Here is a 21,475-nt window from a genome sequence, read left to right on the forward strand (position 1 = left end):
GCCATAACAGCTTGTCATTTAATTGATTGACGATATAGAATTCTGTTCAAGCCAACGTATTAAAAAAATTTTTATGCTAACAGTTGAGCTGAAGTCTATAGAAGTTTGTACTTTACCTGTTCATCCCTCCCAAAAGCGAACACCGTACGTTGTACGTTGACCTGATATCTTTTCTTTTAGTGGAAAATATGAAGTTCGAGCGATCAATCCGCTTGGTGAGGCAACGTGCACAGTTGATTTAAGCGTGGAACCGAACGAGCACCAGGAAGTCGAATTTGAGGGGGCACCCATGTTCCTCAAGCGAACCCAGACCGCTTTATTAAAAGTCGGCTCGACTGTTTCCTTTGACTGTACAGTGGCTGGAACACCAAAGCCAATAGTGAGCGTTAATTTACAGGATAATGAAATGAAATATTTTGTAGCATCATTGTATAGCATCTGTATCAGCTGCTGTACATTTCTGTTTTAAACGTTTGGTTATTTTGTGTAGCAAAGCGGATACTTGTATCGAGTCTGCAAATACATCGAAGGCGATATAATACAGTAATACACTTTATTGATCTGTTAAAACCGATACTGCTTAACTTAGTGGCAATTATTACTGATACTTATCCTAAGGTTTACTGGAAAAAAGGAGACACTGTAGTGACAGCAAAAGACAATACTCGTTATCGAATCAGCGAAAAATCCGGTGGCGGATACAGTTTTGTTGTGAAGAGAGCTCGATTGACAGATTGTGGAAAATATGTCTGCGTCGCAGAGAATGATAGAGGAATTGCGATATGCGCTGCCTTTCTTACACTAGGCGACAGTATGCATATTTCACTTTATTACCTGAAATATGATGTTAATACTGATTTCAAGTGCCCGCTTTTTGCAATTTGTATAGCTGATGACTACAAAGGCCTTCTATCCTATGATATACCACCCCTTGCCCCAGTGTTCGTCACACGACCGCACGGGGTGATTGTCCGGACAGGATATTCAGCGATGTTCCAATGCACCATTCATGGCATTCCAGAGCCCAAAGTAACCTGGTATACACCAGCAGGACGAAAGATCGAAATTGATCAACATTTTGTGGCAAGTTTGGCGAATTTACCTATTAACATGTATGACTTACTTTATAGCGCTCATCCATAACTCTCCTTTATAAGCTTGTGGTTCAATCAAGGTTGAAAACATCCATTCCCACCATACGCTGAGAATTTCAAAAGTTAATGCGGAAGACACTGGAAATTATTTCTGCTGTGCCGTCAACCACGCCGGTGCAAATACTTTAACATTGCACTTAACATTCTTGCTTATCGATTATTTATTTCTATCAGTCGGCGTAAAAGATATGTTTTATTCGGCACAGGAGAAGTATCCTGTAGTGCCAAGCTCGACGTGACAATGAGAGAAAAATCTGTTGCTCCTTCAATTCGATTTGGCGCAAATGCGATGAAAACATCCCTAGCCGGTTTTGATGTAGCGTTTTCAGCAAATCGGACACCAAACTTGTCCGAGAGAAAATCTTCTACATCTAAGTCTGTCACACTGAACGCCGGCAAAAACGCCAAAATAAGTCTCACAGTTAAGGGCTACCCGCGACCCCAAGTGACATGGCATAAGGACGGCAAGCCGTTAAAGTCCGGTAACAGGTATAAGTGTTTTTAAAGTTTAGAAGGTTTCTAGTTTTCTTCCACACAGACCTTACAAGCACAGTTTTGGTGACGGCTAAATTAGTTTCTCTGTTCTGTGTCGTAGGTTTAGTCTACAGAACAACAATGATGTTTATCAACTTCGAATTACTCGAGTATGTCTGGAAGACCAAGGGTTGTATTCTGTCCTTGCGTGTAATGCGGGCGGTTTATATACCACCCTGCTACAAGTCTCCGTAAAAGGTTTGTTGTTTTTACTATTAGATAGTGCAAGGTAAGGTGCTAAGTGACATTGTTTGTTTTAATGCATAATACTTTTCTTCTGCGATCCTTATTAAGTGCCTTTTCCAACGGCTTGTTGACCACTTTATTTAACTACACTCAGGGCATTTAAATGTTGTTTTTTACTTTTACATATAAAGAAAAGTTAATTCCTCCCGTGTTTGCAAAACCGCCCCAGCCAACAGTTGCTCTTCACGAAGGAGCTGATGCTTTCATTCAATGCTTACTTCACGATAATGCTGTAAATAAGCAGACAACTTGGTGGAAAGCAGACGAAAATTTAAAAGATCGACCTGAAAAGTACGAAATGGAGTCCCAAGGGTAAGGTCGAAATTTTCTCCGTCAAAATGTTTTGGTCCTAACTACAACTTTCAAACTTTATTCCTGTCTTGATTTATTTAGTGCTATGAGGCAGCTCACCGTAAAATCTGTCACGAATGAGGATGGCGGTGAGTACAGATGCCAGGTAGGGGAACAGTCAGCACTTACTGAACTTCGCATCTGCTCTGAGGAGGAAGATGTTCAGAGTAAGCAAGAAAGAAAGTCCGAACGTCTTAAGATCGTCAGCGGACCTGCCCCTCCCTCAATGAAAGTACCAGAGAAAGGAACTTTAATTTTACAACAAGTTTTATCTGAGGAAGTCGCCACCTCAATGTGGACATTAAATGGCAAAAACCTGACCACATGCGACCGAGCCAAAGTACGCTTACACAATCTTAAGACCAAAGGTTTTAAAAATTCTATTCTGACGCAATGATTTACATGCATTTTGTTTTTTTTAATTATACGCTGGTTTGAATAATTAATTATTCAAATATATAAAAATAGGCTAATTTTTGCTCTTCATTTATTTCTTTTTTTGTGGGACTACAGGAAGCTGACTCTTTTCACAGATTACACGAAATGGTACGAAGCATTCCTTGATGCTCATGCACGTTTGCGCTAAAGATGCTGGTGAAATTAAATTCATTGTTCCAGAATCCGATATCTTTGTCACAACCGCGCTCACTGTGCAAGGTAAATACAAAATGTTGAGTCCGTTTCGCCAGTAAGACATCCAACAGCTCAAGGATACATAATAACATGAAAGCTATCACATTCTCACACAAACTCAGCCCTATAATTTATCATTTAATTTAATTCTTGCCTAATTTAAAACAAATAAAGCTGGTATCGAATTTTAACGACCTGCGCAACCTATAGATTTCTTAGCTTCTAAAACCTTACTACTCAATTTGAACAACGCGTATCCCATTCAACCTATGACATTATGCTGAACCATTTAAACTATTCCATTTATTCTAAGATTAAAGTAATAACCTTATTTCAGAATTGCCACGCGTTCCTGATAAGCTAGAGGTTATTGCTTGCGAGGATACTTCCATCAAAGTAAAATGGGAACCTACCCGGGAAACAGAAGTTGACTTTGAAGTTGAGCTTTATTCGGAAGCAACCAAATTCTGGAAAAAGGTTGAAGTAGTGTAGGGTTATATCGCTTACTTTAGTGGTGGCTATCTGTGGGCCGCAGCCTAAATTTGGACCTTTAAAGTGAAGGGCAAGTCCAAAAACAAGTTGGCCATAAATCAGAGAGTAGCTGCCTGTAAATAAGTGGCAAAAACCGAAAATTCATCGATTAATGATGACGAGAATGGCGGTTATTATTCCGTCACAATAAAAGAAACAATAGGGATGTCTTAGGTATTTGGATCAAGTATGGATAGAATGTTTCCTGTTACAGACAAGTAAAGAGTAATATGTATAATTATAGCGTACTTAAGTATATTACAGGAAAAATTTTGATTGAATAATAAGCCTGAACTAGCTTACCGTTGGTGTATTTGTACTGATGTAATAGCTTGATTACAGTACGGTTCAGTTTAGCTGTTGGCTCTTGCCTAGCCCGGTAACTGCGGAAAAAACAAGAATGCTTTACCAGTTTTAAGTACTATCCTCAGTGATATTCCTATGCTGAAAATAAATGTTACCTGCAACTACTCACCAGTCTATAGAGACGTATTCCATCCAATACGCGTTAGCTAGCCTACCATTACTACCATATCTAATACATACCCCAGTCATCAGGAAAATTGTTTTTACATCGTGACCGCGCCCTTCATAATAGAAGGCTAAAATTGCGATACAATTTTGGCAATAACTGCTTAACCATTGCTTATTATTAAAAATCCTTTCACCAGTATGTTTACTGACAACTTCACTATGATTTAAGACCAGCTTGTATTAGGACTTAACCCTTACTTTAAGGAAATTGTAATGAGCCGTATATTACATCTTAAAGTTTTAAACTCTTAAAGTATAATAACTGATGGCCGCGTGATACTTACGCTGCTTTTATCAATGCCAGCCAATTACTGAGCTTGGGCGAGTTCAGTAGCCTGGTCAAATTATAACGCTACCGAGCCACTTCTTGATGTTTCATTCTATTTTCTGTCGTTTACTACAATCATCGCGACAAACATTTCGGAAAAAACATTCATATTGCCCTGTAGTAACCTTCCACTTTATTCTTACGTCATACTGAGAGACTAGTTAATTACAGTAGTTCTTATTTTCGCTGATGGTGACTAGGACAATAGTTCATTCGATCATACAGCAAGTGCACGAAGGATAGCCAGCAATACAAATCTAAGTCAACTAGTCCAGCAATAGATAGCGAATAGATACGCAGAAGAAATTCTAGCTTTATTTCATCAGTATCGACGAGACGATGATTTCCAATAAATTTTAGAAACTGAATCTAGATTTTGACAGAGTGTTTCACCTAAAGTAGGTCAAGCAGCACGTTATTAACGATAGCGGTTAGGTTAGGATAATTGGTTTACAAAAAGTTGATTTTAGTTATTTAGGGTTTAACTGAAGTTTTATTTTGAATGAAAGGAAGATATGGGCTAGTATATAATAACATTTAAGTTAGGTTAACAAGAAAATGTGAAAAATAGTCTCATAATTAAGATTAGGGAAGCTGGATAAAATGATTGCTAGTCTGACTCCAACCCACGTTCGCAGCAAATCAAATCGTGTTGGCTGCCACTATTTCACCGGAAAAGATCGTGCGTTTGAAGATATTTTTCACAGTTTCTTCTTAAGTTAACTTAAATTTTCTAATTTAGTAACCTTAACGTAACGTTAATCTACTTTTTACATAGTCATTCACCTAACCCAGTGTTTCTCAAACTTTTTGCGATCGCGTACCACTCATTCGTTTTTTTTACTACACTGCGTACCACCTGGCTCCTGAATGACTTATTTTACTCAAATGTACCGGTATTTATTAGTTATTACCGTTATTACTATACCATAACACCAATGAATAGCAAGAAAACACAATTTAATTTGATAGAAGCAACTGTTTCTTCTGCACAAGCTTGTCTATCCGGGGCAACACATTACTCACAGCACATCGAAAATCATGTTCAGCGGTACGCGTACCACTTAAAAAGCTCTCGCGTACCACTAGTGGTACGCGTACCACAGTTTGAGAACCACTGACCTAACCTAACCCACCCGCCTATCTTTAACAACGGGTTGCGTGACCTACATACGGTGCTATATTCACTTTCATTCATGTTTTTGTTTCAAGGCCGCGATACCACTCAAGCATAGTTGAAGAGTTAGACTACTCCGTCATAGCAATACATTTGTGATGCAAGCATATTTCCGTTTCTTAACTGTTCATTAATTTGCAGGCTATTTCACTCAAGCAAACTTGCAGGATTAAAAGTTATATCCTAACAACGTTAAGCAAATACTCTTTGATGAAAAAGGAACAAAGCACAATGAAATTATCAGTTATCTAGTAATAGTAACTGCACTCTGTGTATTTCACATAAAATGCCGGCCTTCAATTACTATCTAAGGGAAAATTTGGACCATTGTAAAACTAGGCCGATTACTTGATGGAATTACTCCAACGTCTACAACTGGTAGTAGTGCTTACCTATTTTATAACGTTGTAGATTGGAGAAGTACCATCGGAGAGTGGCGAATTCACTACGAAAAGTGTAGACCCTGGAATCTCTTACAAATTCCGTTTAACAGCTCAGAACAACATTGGTTGCAAAAGTGTGACGTCGGAGTCAATCGACATCGGTAAATTTAATGTTTGTAAATATCATGATATTCTAAGCAGTCTACCAGTTGTTTGCATTTGGCACGGTTTAAATGAATTTGTATTAACAGCCCAGAAGGTGAAAATAATTCAAGGGTTGGAAAATGTTGAGATAGAAGATGGGGAAACTGCCCGTTTCAACGTTCAACTAAACCAAGCCTCCGCTACAGGGGATTGGTTTATGAATGGATTGAAACTTTCGCCTCGGTATTTTGGAAAGCATCTTTTCTTTGGACATAATTTTTAAATATTAAATATTATCATTTATTTGTATTTCAGAGGTGAAAGTTGTCAAATGCTCACTTCTGGTAACGCTCATTCTCTCATTATGAGAAACCTGACCAGAACCGGAAATGCGACCGTACAGTTTAAAACCAAAAAAAATGAACAGGTCACATCCGCTCAGCTACTAGTTCAAGGTAGAGACTTAATTCATTTGACTTTGCTGCTTTTTTCTTGTTCGTTGATAGTTTATGAGCAAATATTTATTTATAAGTACATTATGCTATAACAAGGTTATTAGCGCCATTCTTTTCGCCCCTTACAGTTAATGTTGAAAAAAAAACACTAAAGGATTTTTGTCGTAGATTTTACGGAAGTAGGCTAGTTTGGCAATTTCTGGAATCCGTTTAAATATAACTTAATTCTACAACCATAGTCTTAGTCTAAAGATGTGTTCTAAAATTTTTAGGCAAAACTCTTAGTGTGATGCAACCATTTACCGATATCAATGTAACGGAAAATGCTGAAGCTGTGTTTACACTGGGCTTGTCAAGACATGTGAAAAAAGTGGGAAAATGGTTTCACAAGGTAAAGGTCTTTCTCCGACTCCGACTCTGATCTGATTGATTGTTTCCAGATCCTGTGGCTTCATAACAGATTGAAAGGGCTTTCAATTTAACCCATTTGAAATTATATTTATATTACTCAGGGCCTTGAATTAGATCAGTCCCATGATGTTATCATCGAAAAAAGAGGAGAGTACCAGATACTTCACTTAAAAAACATCAGAAACACCGCTTCAGGAGAGATACGGTTTGAATTGCCAGGTAGGCCTAAAACGTCATTAAGATTGATATAATTAATCTGGTGTTGACTATTTCTCATTGCATATTTATTAGATCTGCATACATATGAAGACGAGGTTTTTGCTATGTAAATATTATGATTCTGTACTACGTTTATGATTATAATTTAAAGGAAGCCAACCATTGGTTAAAAATTTGTACCTGAAACTTTGTCTTTGGCATAGGTGAGCCCCAAGTGACAAACTCTGCGCAATTAATCGTTCAAGGATGGTTTGAAATTGAACCATTTCAAAAGATCACGTGTTCCTTGCCGGATGTTACTCCAATTAGAATCGGGGATGATGCGGTGATATCAGTGAAACTTTCATCTGATAAACCATGTAGCTTCTCCTGGACACACAATGGTAAACCAGTGGTGCCAAAAAGCAAAAAGTAAGTGTTACTGTAGAGTGTGAAACAATAAGTTACTGTTATATTACATGCTACAACATGATGTTTAGACTTAATTGTCATAATTTCATGTCCTGTTTCTGCAGGTATAAAATTAAACAGCGTGGAGACAAAATATCTTTAAAAATTAGTAAAATCACTGAAGGAGATGAGGGTATCCTGCAATGCATTGTGGATAAAGATAAAGCTTCAACAAAACTGGTATCCAAGTTATATTACGACAAGTTTTACTATTAGTTTTGTGTTTAACTAATTTAACAAGAATTTGTTTATTTCATAAAAAATAGTTAGTTTTACAATTAGCTACTCTTATTTGTTTTGTACTCACCAGATTTTTCAAGAAATAAAACAAGATTCTTTCCCTCCCGTCGAAGACTTCGTTACTTTCGTTGAGGATAAAAATGGTTTGTCGTCCATTCCCATCAAACTTCTGGAGGGTGATTCCCCATATGAATTAACCTGCCAATTATCTAACAAGAATGGAAAAGTTAAATGGATGAAAAATGGCAAACCTCTAGATCTTCTAAATTCAAACATAGAGGTGTAATGTAGTTATAGCCTTTACCAATTCATTGTTATCGAAGTGTTCTTGTGCTACTGTATAATAATTGACAATTCTTATGTGCATCACATATATCAGTTAAAACAAAATTTTCTCTATTTAAGCCAATCTAAAGATAATATTCAACTAATTCAGGAATATTAACGCTTTAGATCATAGAAGATGGCTGCTTTCGGAAACTTAAGTTCAATAATGTAAATTGTGATGAAAGTGGCTTTTATGAATGTATTGTTGGCAATGAAAAAAAAGCAAAGATGACTTTTAGTGTTTCTGTGGATGGTAAGAATAGTCGACTTTGCTTCAAAGTTTTCGAATATGTGTATTTAAGTGTAGATGCAATTGTGTTCTTTTTCAGAGATATCTTTTGTGGGACAAATTGCGGATAACGTCATCAAGTCATGCGTAGAATGCGAAAAAAACGTTGAATTATCTTGTGTAGTCTCTCATGAAAGCGCAAAAGTTGAATGGAAAAAAGATGGAAAACTAGTTGACAAAGCAAACAAAATATTTACTGTACGTCCTAAATTTTGCATGGCGAGTTATGCTGTAGAGAACTACTAACTTACAGTAGATATGCTTGCTTTGACGACGATAATGATTTTTACTTTTGCGGTAAATCCTCATATTTTAGGATTTCCACTAAATAGGTGCTCGCTGAAATTTTTGTTAACGGTTTGAAGGTGATTGAGTCCGGCTGCGTAAGAAAGCTTGAAATTCATGATGTAACCACTGACGTAGCAGGATTATATGACTGCGTCATTGCAACTGGAGATAAAGCAAAGAATCGATCCTTTACTGTATCTGTTGAGAGTGAGTATTACACTGTTTAGAGAATTAGCTGTAGTTGATAGTCTGCATACTTGATAATTAAAACGATGTGTATGGCATATTTCTTTCTAACTAAGTGTTATTTCTTTCTAACTCAGGTTTGCATTTTGTTGATGACGAAAGTGTTACGTCAGCAGGTCGTCATCAAATGATTTTGGAAGGTGAGCATGATGCGAAATTGTCATGTCAGTTGTCGCATCCTAAAGTGAAAGTTCAGTGGAAAAAGAATGGAATTCCAATTGATCCGGAAAAGGAAAATGTTAAGGTAATACCTTTCGGTGTACCACTCTTGTGGTAAAAAGTTTTTAGATTTGTTATATGGTGAGTTTCACTTCAACATGTGAAGTATGAAAAACTGCTAAACTAAAATTCAAAACTCGTGTTAAACTATCACTACAACTGTAAAGACTTGAAAAGTTTTAATTGCAAACGTTTCTGCAAGTTAACAATGCATACCATTGCACTGGTCCCCGAAGCGTTGGGCTATTTTACGTTGATTGAATTATATTGATTACTGTAAGCTACTTACATATACATATATATTTTTAAGGTTATTGAGACTGGCTGCTCAAGAGACCTAATCTTTAGCAAAGTAGTTGAAAATACAGCGGGATGTTATGAATGCGTCATTTTATCCGGCCACAGTGAATGCAAGAAAAGTTTTGATGTTACTGTACAAAGTAAGCGGTAGAAAGGCTCGTTTGACGAAACCACAATAAAATGGCCTCTAGGCGATAAACATATAGCGATGAAATTACAATCTAATGCTACATTTCAGGGGTTGATTTTGACACCTCCAAAAACAATTTGTCACCAGAAAAACTTACGTTCGTTGAAGGTGACAAGAACTTTCAGCTCTGTTGTGAGGTCTCTCATCCTGACGTCGAGGTGCAATGGACAAAAGACGATATTCCGGTCAAGATATCTGACATCTGTTTGAAGGCAAGTGCTCTCTGATACATTTGTTTGTTAACCTTTTAGTTTTTCTTGTTTTGTTAAACATAACGCTGAACTTCTGACGTTACGTGCTTTGATTCAAGTTTTTCATTTTTCCTTGCAGACGAAAAGTGAAGGCTGCCGACGCAAACTTACTGTTGGTGAAGTCAAGGCGAGCACTGCTGGAACATATAAATGCGTTATTGTCTCAGACACGACAAACAAAGCAAAAATCTTTGAAGTCTTCGTGGAAAGTACTTCGAAAAAGTCTACTTCCGGTTTAGCTGCTGGGTTCATTGATGACTCAAGTGACAGTGCAGAAGAAATGACTGTCTTGGAAGGAGCGAAGGATGTCGAACTTTCAGCTCGCCTGTCGCATTCTAATGTCATAGTTGATTGGGAAAAGGACGGAATACCTATAGACATTAATAACGGAGGTTTTAAGGTTTGTTTTGGATTAATACTGACGTTAATAGATTTGTATACCAATCAGTAATACTTCTTACTTTTATTTTACCTAGTATTACCCTTTTATTATTCAACTAAAGGCATATAAACGCTCTAGTTCTTGCAACTGATTCGCAATAGGTTGTTGAAGATGGCGCTGTTAGGAAATTGGTATTGCGTGAAATCACAGGTGCAATGTCAGGAACTTATCACTGCGTTTTGAAAAGCGGACATAACATAATAAGGAAACCCTTCGAAGTTGCAGTACAAGGTGAAAGAACGTAATTTCAGTTAAATTCTCTGCACAGCATTAATTAATTATTTGGTTACCGACAAATTATTACATTAATTTGTTGGTAACCATATGTACTATCAATATTTTTGTCTGCTTTTTTTATCATTGATGTTTTATTTTTTAAATAAGCCGTCAACTTTGACTGTAACTCATCTCCTGAATTCTTCAAAGTCACTGAAGGGAAGAGCGAGGTAGCCTTTCCTTGTCAAGTCTCTCATAATGATGTCGCTGTGGAATGGAGAAGAAATGGAATTCCTTTGGATTTAAACGATGATGGTTTCAGGGTAGCCAGTCGGTTTTTAAAACAATGCTGTTTCTATCTTTGATATTTTACTTTAACTAATTTCTTCTCGTGGTACCACAGGTGGAAGATGCAGGCAGACATAGAAATCTTGTTATTTCCAATATCACTCCTGATCTATCTGGGACATACGACTGCGTTATCATGCAAGGAAACAAAAGAAAAACAAAATCTTTTCATATTCTGGTGGAAGGTATTATATTAATCAAAAATACAGTACAAAATTCTGTAACTCAAAACATACTCGTATATGCGATTAAATTCATTACAAAATTATTACATGTTTTCGTGTGTTTTAAGGTTTAGATTTCATAAAAGATGAAAATGGGACTATTCAAAACCTCATGTTCAAGAAAGGAGATCGTAATGTGGAAATAGTAAGCACAATTTCTCATCCAAATGGTGTCGTTAATTGGAGAAAAGACGGCGTTTTCATTGACACTAATAGGCAGGAGTTTGAGGTGTGAAACGTGAAATATTTCAGACAACTTCTGCCTGTGTAAATTACAGTGTTTGGTACAAAACCTACTTTCAAAATATGTTATATTGTCAAGTGTGACAAATTATGTTTTTCTTTACGACAGTCCAAGACCGACAACTGTAAACGCGGACTTGTGATTTCAAATATTTCACGCGAAACTACCGGGACATATGAGTGTGTCCTTATCAGCCATGGGACAGAAAAGGTTCAAACATTTGAGGTAGAAATGGAAGGTAAGAAGAAAGTTCCCTATTGCTGTACCTTGTTGGCAGAGTTGTATTGACTTGAGTTTGATTCGAGTCACTTTTTATGATGACTTGACCTGACTTGAGCCTCTTTCGCGGAAATCATTTAAACAGATTTAGGCCTATATGAAGCTCTATGTTAAGCAATGCGAAGTTTGATTTTTCAATTTGCATTTACCAATAAACGAGCCTGGTCACCAAGCTGAGTTTTTGTATCCACCAAGATGTATAGTATAAAAAACTAAATACCGTATTTTGAGCAAATTTTTGTATCTGGTATTCTCACACCAAACGCTTAAAATTTAAAAAAACTTTTTTCTTTACATTTTTTAAATAAAAGCATTCAAAAAGCCATAACTTTGAACCAGCAGAAAATGTCAACTTTTGCCTAGACCAGGGTGGTCCAAGACTGCCAGCACGAAGGGCCACATTAAGGTTTGAGGAAAACATTGCGGGTTGCAAATTGGGGAAACTCTATAGTCTAATGTAAGCAAAGGACTAAGTTTACTGATCTAATCTACCTAATGTTTCGCCGCACTTCTTGATACTTTCTACTTGCATGCGACTCCAACAAAGAGCAAAAATCATTGCATACATGTGTGTCGTCACACAATACAGTGACGTTAGCTGTAAAAAAGCATTGGTACTCCATAATATTCACATATTGACTTGTACTTCAATGATGTGCGACTTATCTCGGGCTGTGGCTTAATGTAATGCATTTAGAAGAAACGTAGTTGTGTTTTAACAACTGCTGATTTTGCATTGGAAAATACGGTGTAATGAAAGTGTCCCGTGCCAGGGTTTGGACCATCCTGGCCTAGACCAACACTCAGCAAACGCCATAACAACAGCAAATCATCATACATTAACTTCGCTTGCGCACTGGACCGGAACTACTTCTAGTTTTTTCTATAGTGACATTAACCATGCCACCTTCGTCACAATCCCCGTGTTGCCTTTGTAAAACTGCTAAAAATCGTATAACTGGCCCTTAAAAGAATTGACCTGCACCGTGATGACTCGAGTACTGCCTAAAATGATCCAAAAGGCTCGAATCGTTTTAAAAAAATTTAAATTTTTTAAATTCTTTTTTAAAATTAATTTAAGAATCAAGTTTAAAATATATTTTCATCTATTATCCAAACACACTGCTTCAAGCCTATTATGCAGCAGTATATTATATTACATGTAATGATTTGAAATGTATTTTAGGACGGGAACGTGGGACAATACTTATATCAGAATAATCCCATAACACAAGAAAAGAATGCCATAAATGAAGTTCGACAATAATTAATTGCAATGTTTTGAAATAATTTCAGGGTTTGGGTTAATTTCAGCAATAGTATTGGACTAAGCCGAAGCAACGACTTGACTCTAATCTCTTATTTCAAAAGCCTTGACTAAACTTTAAATGTTAAAAGGAAAATGATTTGTCGTGTTTCTTTTTTACTTCACTTAACTTATTTGCACTCATCTTCATTCCCTTAATTGCTTAAATTTTTCATGCAAAACAACGGCTTTTGTTTATCAATAGAACCACAGCAGCGCATTATCAGTTTCTTGTGCTCAAGCGACGCGCTAAAGGAAGGCGATTCTTTGCGGTTACAAGCTTACGTTGACCTTGAAGATGCGGTTGTCGAGTGGTTCAGGGATGACATCAGTCTGACGTCAATAGGTTTGTCAAAATATGTCGTGTGGGTGATAACTAATAAAAGCATTGGGAATGTCATCACGTTTGGTCTCTCAGACTGCTCTGAAATGTTTTAAAAGGAACTATTTTTACATGTCCACTAAAGCCATCATTCTATCTTATATTAGACTCATTTCTTGTGACCTTCTCATCTATTTTGCATGAAAAGTTCAACCTGTAACAATTTTAGACAAAAGGTTAAGTTTAACTGGCGAAGGAACCTTTACGAGTGAACTGTACATTAACAAGGTCAAGGTTGAAGATGCCGGTGTTTACTCTTGCCGAACAAGCCACGATTCCTGTTCTGTGACCGTCAGGGTTGAAGGTTAGATTCAAAATTATTTGTAACTTGAACTTATCATCTTATCTTTTAGATTACTTTCTTTTTATTTCATTTTTTTAGCATTACCGGTAAAGTTTACTCAATTCTTGAAAGATGTCGTAGCTATATCTGGTTCGGACGCAACTCTCGTTTGCAAAATCAGCGACGCCTCCAAGGAAGTTGAATGGTTTAAAGGTAAATGTTTCATTTGTTAAAAGGACTGCAAAACTACATTTTCGAAAATACGAATTAAGTTTAAAGAAAAACTCTATTTTGGTTTTAACAGCACAACAATAACTCAGCTAATGTCGTTTTTTTGTTATACAGGCGGAAGCAAAATTGAACCAAATGAAAAGTATCTTTTTATGAAAAAGGAATCAATACGTAAATTGGTGGTAAGAAATTTAAACAGACTAGATACCGCTTCTTATCATTGCAAAACGAAAAACGCCTCCACCGAATGTTCATTAGTTGTCGAAGGTAAGACGTTGTCGTAAAATATTTTGCATCAATTATATGTATGTTACATCACGCTCACGCTAAGATTTATTTCAGCTGTTTTATTTGTTGATGACGCTGAGAACACGGAACATGCCGAATATTACGAAGGAGATAAAGATGTTGAGATTTGCTGCGAGTTATCGCATCCTGACGCCAAGACGATTTGGATGAAAAACGGGACTCCTATCAATTCAACAGACAAAAATATAAAAGTAAGTAAACTTTTGATCGATTGTTTTGTGGATCTAGAAACTTCCCTGCAGGAATGAATTACCTTGTTTCTGTGACGTAGGTAGCTGATAACGGTTGCGCAAGAAAGCTAATTTTTTCCCAAGTCATCTCAGACATTGCTGGGAGATATACGTGTTTTCTAGACGGGCAGGAAAAAAAGTTTGACGTATCTGTTAAAGGTGAAGTAGTGACGTCCGGGCGTTACCTCCTCGCAGATTTTTTAACTTTTATTAGCTTTTTAATCTATCATATTTATTTGCGCTTTAGAATTTGGATTTATGGAAACGATGTATGACAGGCACAACGAGTTTTACAGCTTTAAAGAATCGGACGGGGACGTTGAATTACCGTGTTTTGTGACTCACCCTGATGTCCAAGTAGAATGGAGAAAAGATGGAATAGTCATCAACGAAGGCGAAGGAAACTTTTCGGTGTCGTATTATTCAATGCTCTTGCGCTGGTCGTTAATCTGTTTTACTGTTGCAGCATAAACCATCTTACACGTATATTCATTAGATGATTAAAAATTGACTGTAAGTTGTAATTATTTTCCATTGTTCGATTCAGGTGATTGAAGCTGATTGTGTTCGAAGACTTTGCTTCAAGGAAGTTACACCAGACAGCGCTGGCTGTTATGAGTGCGTTATTGCTGTAGGAGATCAAAAGAAAGTAAAATCGTTCCATGTTGCTGTGGAAGGTATCACAAACTTTTAGTCAACTCGATTTTTGTCATGTTATTAATCACTATAAAGATTGAACAATTCTTTGGGTATAGGTTATGCATGTGTTCTGCTACTATGTAATATTTCATATAATCCAGCTTTTATTGTGTTTTTGTCAGAACATATGCAATGTATAACATCAGTTCTACCGTCAAACGTAAAATTATTTGTCGGTGATAAACTTCATCTCAAAGTCAATGTCGAACCTGCTCGATCTGAAGTCATGTGGCTCAAGGATGGTTTGGTTATAACTGAAAATAAAGAAGGTAATATGCATAAAATGTTGGTTAGTTTTGATATTGATATTTAATAACCGATGTAACTAGATAATCGACCGATATTAAATATAACCGGTTAACATTATCAAATAAACGTTATTATATAACATATTCTAATTTGGGCTTACCAATAAATTCATCACGGATAGTTATGATATCAATAGCATTGTGCAAATGTTTGAAGCCCTATTATGATCAACGTTAACTCTTTTACTTATAAATTTAAAGACGACAGGGTGAAGGTCGCAGGCGATGGTGAACCAACAAGAATCCTCGAAATCTCTCATCTGAAACTTGACGACGCAGGAGTATATTCGTGTGAGACCATTCACGAGTCTTGTTGCACAGAAGTGGCAGTAGAAGGTGTGTTGCGTAGCTTCGAATCCATTCCGAATCTTTCTCTGTGGAGGCAGACTCCCTACACTCTCTTTTTCTTATCAGCAACTCCGATATTTGCAGAGCCAGTGGTGGAAGTTGTGAATGACTTGCAAGACGGAGAATGCGAGGAAAAAGGAACAGTTACATTTGAAGTCCGCTTATCAAGAGCTCCGAAAATTTCTCCACAATGGAGCTTGAATGGAAAGAAGATCTTTCCTTCCAGTAATCGCCAAGTACGTAACGATAAGAGCTGGCGATAGTTTGTCAAAGTCGATTTTTATCAATTTCTATGAACTTTAGACCGGTAATATTGTTCAGATTTCCGCCCGCGAACTTTTATACAGTGTCACTTTGAGAGACTTACAAAAAACGGATTCCGGTGTGATAACTTTCGAAGCAGATTCTGTGAAAAAGTCATCTCAACTTATTGTGCGACGTAAGATGTAACCTTTATACAGTCAAATGGTGTAAGTGGCTTTTATGCTTTAGCTGCTTAAGGTTTAGTTTTTCAATTTAGCACCGCCGGCTAAGTTTGTCAAACGCTTAAATGAGGAGATGACAGTTACATCCGGGTCAGACGCAATTTTTGTTTGCGAGATTGCTACCGATGCAGCTTCGGTGCAGTGGATGAGAGGTGCGCGTACATATTTGTGCTTTCTCCAGATGTAATACAAGTTGAACTGATGTTTTTGGTTGGTAACATCTTTATGAACCCATTTGCATTTTTTTGTTTGTTTTCAACAGACGGCTCCATCCTTGACGGCAGTCGAAAGTACGCGATTTCCCAAGAAGGCCGTCTTTGTAAACTTCGAATAAAAAAATTGACCTTGGAAGATTCTGGGACTTACCATTGCAAAAGCGACGTAGATCGCACAAGCTGCGCTTTACAAGTTGAAAGTAGGACAAAGATTTAAGATCACGATGTTGCAGAATTAAACGTTCATTTTGTGATTGTGGGATTTTTAAGACCTAAACCTAAATTTATAAAGTTACAATGACATACCAAACTGTCGACGTAATTGTATCAAACTTAACGTAACGTTTGTTTCTGCAGAGCCAGTGTTAAAGGTAATCGAGGGACTGAATGACGTCATAGTAATGGAGGATGAAAAAGCGTCTTTTTGGGTCAGACTTTCCACACCCAATGTTGACGTTATTTGGATGAAAAACGGCAAAAAAATTATGGAAAAACTGAATAGGTTTAGAATCGGCAGACCAATATGTAGTACTTAATGTACGTTTATAACACTTTTCTTGACAGCACATAAAGAAAAAAAATTGTTTTTACAATTTAGAAGTGAGATACGGAGTGAAGGTTGCTGGTATGCACTGCACATGCGCAGACTCTCAACTCAGGACAGCGGTGAGGTCAAAGTTGTTGCTGATGGCAAGGAGCTGGACTACGCTTTTCTCCAAGTAAAAAGTAAGTATCGCAAACTTTCGGCCATTTTCAGGGATATGCTTTGACCTTAAGTTTTTCACTTTACAAATGATCAAAAGAACCACCAGTTTGCTTCACAAGAGACGTCCGTGATCTTGTTGTCGACCTGAAGGAAGATGCAGAGTTTGTATGCGAGGTCACTGACCCAGACGGCGAAGTCACGTGGTACAGGAATGATGCTGAGGCAAGAAAAGGATTATTTTTGTAAAAATCATTATAGTAAGACCGTGGGTTAGAGAAAAAGGATATTTTTTGCATGTTATCAACAATGCTTGCAGGTGAACGAAGCAAATAATCTTAACATGGAAATCTACTCGCAAGGTGTTGTCCGCAAACTGTACATTCCCCGTGCATTCATGCATCATGAGGCAAAGTATTCTTGTGTTACAAATGACGGCATTCGAACATCAGCAGAATTATTTGTAAAAGGTTTAGTGCTTTATAATGACTGTACAAAAAGGCTGTCAGTTATTGATGTCTGTAAATTTTTTCGTCGTTTAGTTCCTCCTGTAACCGTTGTGCAACCGTTATCTGACGTCAGAGCATACATCGGTGATGACGTCAAGTTTTCAATATTGCTTTCTACTTCAGAAGTAGAAGGAGAATGGTTGATTGACAGCAATCCTTTAAATGAAAGCGATGAAGTAAACTTGCGTAGACAAGTATTTAAAACTTGGCCATAGTTAGTAGAATAAAATTGTGATAATTAAAAATATCGTAGGACCATTTGAAACTATAACTAGAACAACTTTATTTGAAGATTCGGTAATGCGCGTCATATTATCTTTTCAGGCTAAATTCACCAATGAGAACGCAAAGAGAACGTTACAGTTGAGAAAAGTGTCGGAGTCAAGAATCATTACATATAAGGTTGACAACAATATTAGCAGCTCTTGCCGGCTGGATGTTCGTGAGAGACCTGTTGCAATAGAGAGAAGACTTTCAGATATGGCCGCGCGTGAGGGTGACGACGTCGTTTTTGAATGCTTCTTCTCCAAACCAGATCTTCCGGTGAGTGAAGAAAAGAAAGAGGGCGGTGGGTTTAAACACTTCATGTATAAAGCTCCTTCATAAGCAGGCAGATAACATTTCGAAAATGTAGCTACTGAAAAGCTTTGCAATGATCTTCTTAGGTTGTTTGGTACGTCGACGACGAGCTACTGGAACCTTCCAAAAAATACGAAGTTCAAACCAGTGGATGCAAACATACGCTGAAAGTGCATGACGTAAGATATGATGACGAAGCAAATTATTCCTGCAAATACAGACATCGAAGGTTGGTGCTTACAGCAATAAATTCAGTTTAACCTTTGGATTTGGCTTGGAGTTAACTATTTTAATATTCTGATGTTCAATATTGCAAGAAATGTGCTTTGTAGAACGTCTTCAGACTTAACAGTTCTTGAACCTCGGATTGACGTAATAAAGGCCCTTTCTGACGTAGCCTGTAACGAAGGAGATAGTTGCATCCTTGAATGCATTTTGTCACATCCAGCAACCACGGTGTCTTGGTGTAAAGATGGGCGACCACTTATGGTGGCCAATGCAAGAGTAACTGAGGTTAGTAAATGGTTTATATTTTACTAGAATGTGGTCAATAAGTGTGCGCATGACAGAAAAAAGTAAAATTATCACTGCAGACACAACAACACGTCATACACGAGTTAATGTTGGAGAATCTCAACATCGCTTTGGGTGGATCATATTCTATCACCAACTTGAATAAAACTTTAAGCAGTGCTGAGGTAAAAGCTCCTCGTGTTTAGATCGGTTTACTTTTATATTGACATCAAATACTCAAATTATCCAAAAATTCCTTATAGCATATGAACATCCAGGGGTGCATTTAGGTTCGTGTTACACGACGTGCAATAAGAGTTGTTCAACCTCTAAATGACGTTGTTGTACATGACGACATCGAATCTGTCACACTGGTATGTGTCTTCTCACAAACACCTTTTGATGTGATGTGGACCAAAGATGGACAAGAAATTAAGGTTATTGTTTTTTCTACTACGGTATTCAGCGAAATACAAAAACTCGCCTGGTTCAGAGTTTTAAAAAAATAATTTTAAACTTTTTTCTCTGAAGCAAAACGCAACATCTCAAGTTTTCTTTGCAGCAAAATTCTTCAAATTACTTTGTGGAAAATGATGGTGCAATCCAGCGCTTAACTGTATCTCCGAAAGCTCTGGATCAGTCCACGTATTCCTGCGTCGTACCAAAGCAATGTGAAACATCTTGTCAAGTAAAAGTTGGTAGTTGGAAATTGGAGATCGTCAAGAACCTGCCTGAAGAATTAACTTTAGTTGAAGGTAAGAAAACGGTTTTTGGAGATCATAACCGTCAACCAGCATTTTTAGGTTCTATCAGTATAAGCTAATATATTTTGGCCGTTTTCAGACATATTTGTTCTAAATAATACAAAAATTTATATTATATAATGAGAAGTAATGTTATACATTTATAGGAGATGAAGCGGAATTCACTTGCAGCTTCTCAATTAGCGTAGGATCGGATGAAGTAATGTGGTTCATTGATGAGTATGAGATCGATGTTGCTGTGGAAGAGAATGTTTTCGAAATGTCCCATAGAGGATCGGGCACGACGCTCTACATGCCAAAAGTCGAAAAACAACTTAACAACAAAATAATCTCAATGAAATGCCGCAATCTTGCGTCGCAGTGAGTATGACTTTTTGTCGTTTTTTTTTTAGAATTTCTAGGAAATTAATCTTGGGCAATCCAAAAACAAACATATAAAATTTTTTTAGTGAAATATAAAAGCAGTTATATTTTATACCTAATCTAAAATACTTCTACTTTTAATTGAAAATTTGTTATGTTAGATTATCTTTACAGCTGCAGACTGGAAGTCATTACTATACCTGACGCCCCGACGTCTCTGGAGTTATTTTCTGAAACTTCTTCGGCCATCTTGTCCTGGTCCAGACCAGAAGACGACGGTGGTCGGCCAATTACTGATTACGTCATCCAAACAAAAGCAGTAGAAGAATGGAAAGAATGCAAAATCCCTGTAAACATGCAGGATAAAAATAGAGTCACTTCTGTGGTGAAAGACCTTCCTTTTGGTATCACCTATTGGTCAGTATAATTAGTACATGTATCGTTTTAAGTTTTCACTGCACTGCTAGATTTCAAACCAAATACCAGTAAGCTGTTATTGGTATGCTGCGTTCAAGAAATGAAGCTAATATGGTTATGAATTATTTGATTATGAAGTTATGTGTTATACGATCATTTAAATTCCAATTAGGTTACGTGTTGCTGCTGTTAACGAGGCAGGAGTCGGGCAATTTTCCGTGTTTGAACAAACCTTTTGCCCAGAGCCTGTTCTAAGCTTTCAGAGAGAATTGAACGATATCACCATCAATGAAGGGCAAAACCTTGAACTTTGGTGTGAGGTACGAATCGATTTTATGAGTTGCACTAAACTTCGACGTGTTATGGTTATTGAGATTGTATTACATCGCGGTAGCTGTGTGGTAGTTGACAGTTGACACGGCAGTTCTTTTTCGAACGGCAACGGAAACTGACGTTAATGTAGATCATCGTCACAATGCTTTTTCAATAAAAATGTTCCTGTGTGCTCTATTTATTTTTGATAAAAACGAGGCGTCTGTTGCGATAATCCACCTGCACTACAATATATTGTCTTGGCAATTGTATTTGTGTTTCATGTCATCAGACGCTCCTGTTATTATGCAATGGTGTTTAAAATAATCATCCTATGTTGTAGTTAAATATTTGTCTTTTGAGAAAAACGTGTTTTGTAGTTGTCTCGTGACACGCATGACGACACACAATGGACCTTAAACAATGTCCCAATTGAAGAAGATTTTAATCAGATTTGTTGTTATAGTTATAACCTAACCAGAGAGCTGGTAATAGAAAATGCAACTGTTGCTGAAACGGGAACTTACAGGTAATAAGTCCACGTTGAAAGCGTTCTTGTATACAATATTCTTTTTTGCACGTTTTCATGCATAAGTGATAAATGAAGAAAACCTTTTTTGTTAGATGTACTGTTGGCAACGCAAGTAGCTTATGCCGGGTCGTCGTGGAACCTCAACTGATTCATTTCTTGACAACATTAAAGGACATGGTCTCTCGAGTAGAAGAAGACATTCGTCTAAGTTGTGTTGTGTCCTCGTCAGCGGTTGATGTTTCGTGGTACAAAAACGGTCTACATATCAAAGAGGTATGTTAACATATATTTTTTCTACTACATTTATATGAATGATTTGTATTTTACAAAAATG

General features: G+C 37.1%; 1 protein-coding gene across 1 annotated transcript in view; it reads left to right on the plus strand.

The window, feature by feature from the left end:
* The window catches only part of LOC143468652 (obscurin-like), a 33,308-nt gene that overhangs the window by 2,143 nt on the left and 9,690 nt on the right, over window positions 1-21,475 (plus strand). The window contains exons 5-64 of the mRNA XM_076965982.1: window positions 181-379; window positions 619-811; window positions 890-1,083; window positions 1,175-1,268; window positions 1,361-1,643; window positions 1,750-1,886; window positions 2,066-2,246; window positions 2,328-2,625; window positions 2,819-2,942; window positions 3,256-3,395; window positions 5,900-6,032; window positions 6,123-6,258; window positions 6,331-6,470; window positions 6,743-6,861; window positions 6,983-7,100; window positions 7,304-7,511; window positions 7,616-7,730; window positions 7,861-8,070; window positions 8,244-8,370; window positions 8,447-8,604; window positions 8,772-8,901; window positions 9,018-9,184; window positions 9,470-9,599; window positions 9,698-9,861; window positions 9,980-10,300; window positions 10,444-10,573; window positions 10,727-10,881; window positions 10,962-11,091; window positions 11,199-11,359; window positions 11,483-11,612; window positions 13,165-13,305; window positions 13,511-13,645; window positions 13,724-13,837; window positions 13,970-14,122; window positions 14,198-14,355; window positions 14,436-14,553; window positions 14,642-14,805; window positions 14,942-15,071; window positions 15,216-15,362; window positions 15,603-15,737; window positions 15,834-15,985; window positions 16,071-16,188; window positions 16,270-16,386; window positions 16,497-16,649; window positions 16,807-16,951; window positions 17,048-17,175; window positions 17,253-17,377; window positions 17,472-17,622; window positions 17,695-17,837; window positions 17,986-18,204; window positions 18,327-18,469; window positions 18,573-18,753; window positions 18,834-18,938; window positions 19,044-19,190; window positions 19,316-19,508; window positions 19,664-19,877; window positions 20,055-20,297; window positions 20,470-20,617; window positions 20,990-21,138; window positions 21,234-21,414. Coding sequence (XP_076822097.1) covers window positions 181-379; window positions 619-811; window positions 890-1,083; window positions 1,175-1,268; window positions 1,361-1,643; window positions 1,750-1,886; window positions 2,066-2,246; window positions 2,328-2,625; window positions 2,819-2,942; window positions 3,256-3,395; window positions 5,900-6,032; window positions 6,123-6,258; window positions 6,331-6,470; window positions 6,743-6,861; window positions 6,983-7,100; window positions 7,304-7,511; window positions 7,616-7,730; window positions 7,861-8,070; window positions 8,244-8,370; window positions 8,447-8,604; window positions 8,772-8,901; window positions 9,018-9,184; window positions 9,470-9,599; window positions 9,698-9,861; window positions 9,980-10,300; window positions 10,444-10,573; window positions 10,727-10,881; window positions 10,962-11,091; window positions 11,199-11,359; window positions 11,483-11,612; window positions 13,165-13,305; window positions 13,511-13,645; window positions 13,724-13,837; window positions 13,970-14,122; window positions 14,198-14,355; window positions 14,436-14,553; window positions 14,642-14,805; window positions 14,942-15,071; window positions 15,216-15,362; window positions 15,603-15,737; window positions 15,834-15,985; window positions 16,071-16,188; window positions 16,270-16,386; window positions 16,497-16,649; window positions 16,807-16,951; window positions 17,048-17,175; window positions 17,253-17,377; window positions 17,472-17,622; window positions 17,695-17,837; window positions 17,986-18,204; window positions 18,327-18,469; window positions 18,573-18,753; window positions 18,834-18,938; window positions 19,044-19,190; window positions 19,316-19,508; window positions 19,664-19,877; window positions 20,055-20,297; window positions 20,470-20,617; window positions 20,990-21,138; window positions 21,234-21,414 — 9,475 coding nt within the window. The remainder of the gene's footprint in view (window positions 1-180; window positions 380-618; window positions 812-889; window positions 1,084-1,174; window positions 1,269-1,360; window positions 1,644-1,749; window positions 1,887-2,065; window positions 2,247-2,327; window positions 2,626-2,818; window positions 2,943-3,255; window positions 3,396-5,899; window positions 6,033-6,122; window positions 6,259-6,330; window positions 6,471-6,742; window positions 6,862-6,982; window positions 7,101-7,303; window positions 7,512-7,615; window positions 7,731-7,860; window positions 8,071-8,243; window positions 8,371-8,446; window positions 8,605-8,771; window positions 8,902-9,017; window positions 9,185-9,469; window positions 9,600-9,697; window positions 9,862-9,979; window positions 10,301-10,443; window positions 10,574-10,726; window positions 10,882-10,961; window positions 11,092-11,198; window positions 11,360-11,482; window positions 11,613-13,164; window positions 13,306-13,510; window positions 13,646-13,723; window positions 13,838-13,969; window positions 14,123-14,197; window positions 14,356-14,435; window positions 14,554-14,641; window positions 14,806-14,941; window positions 15,072-15,215; window positions 15,363-15,602; window positions 15,738-15,833; window positions 15,986-16,070; window positions 16,189-16,269; window positions 16,387-16,496; window positions 16,650-16,806; window positions 16,952-17,047; window positions 17,176-17,252; window positions 17,378-17,471; window positions 17,623-17,694; window positions 17,838-17,985; window positions 18,205-18,326; window positions 18,470-18,572; window positions 18,754-18,833; window positions 18,939-19,043; window positions 19,191-19,315; window positions 19,509-19,663; window positions 19,878-20,054; window positions 20,298-20,469; window positions 20,618-20,989; window positions 21,139-21,233; window positions 21,415-21,475) is intronic.

This window comes from Clavelina lepadiformis, chromosome 8, assembly GCF_947623445.1.
Source record: "Clavelina lepadiformis chromosome 8, kaClaLepa1.1, whole genome shotgun sequence".
NCBI classification, from domain to species: domain Eukaryota; kingdom Metazoa; phylum Chordata; class Ascidiacea; order Aplousobranchia; family Clavelinidae; genus Clavelina; species Clavelina lepadiformis.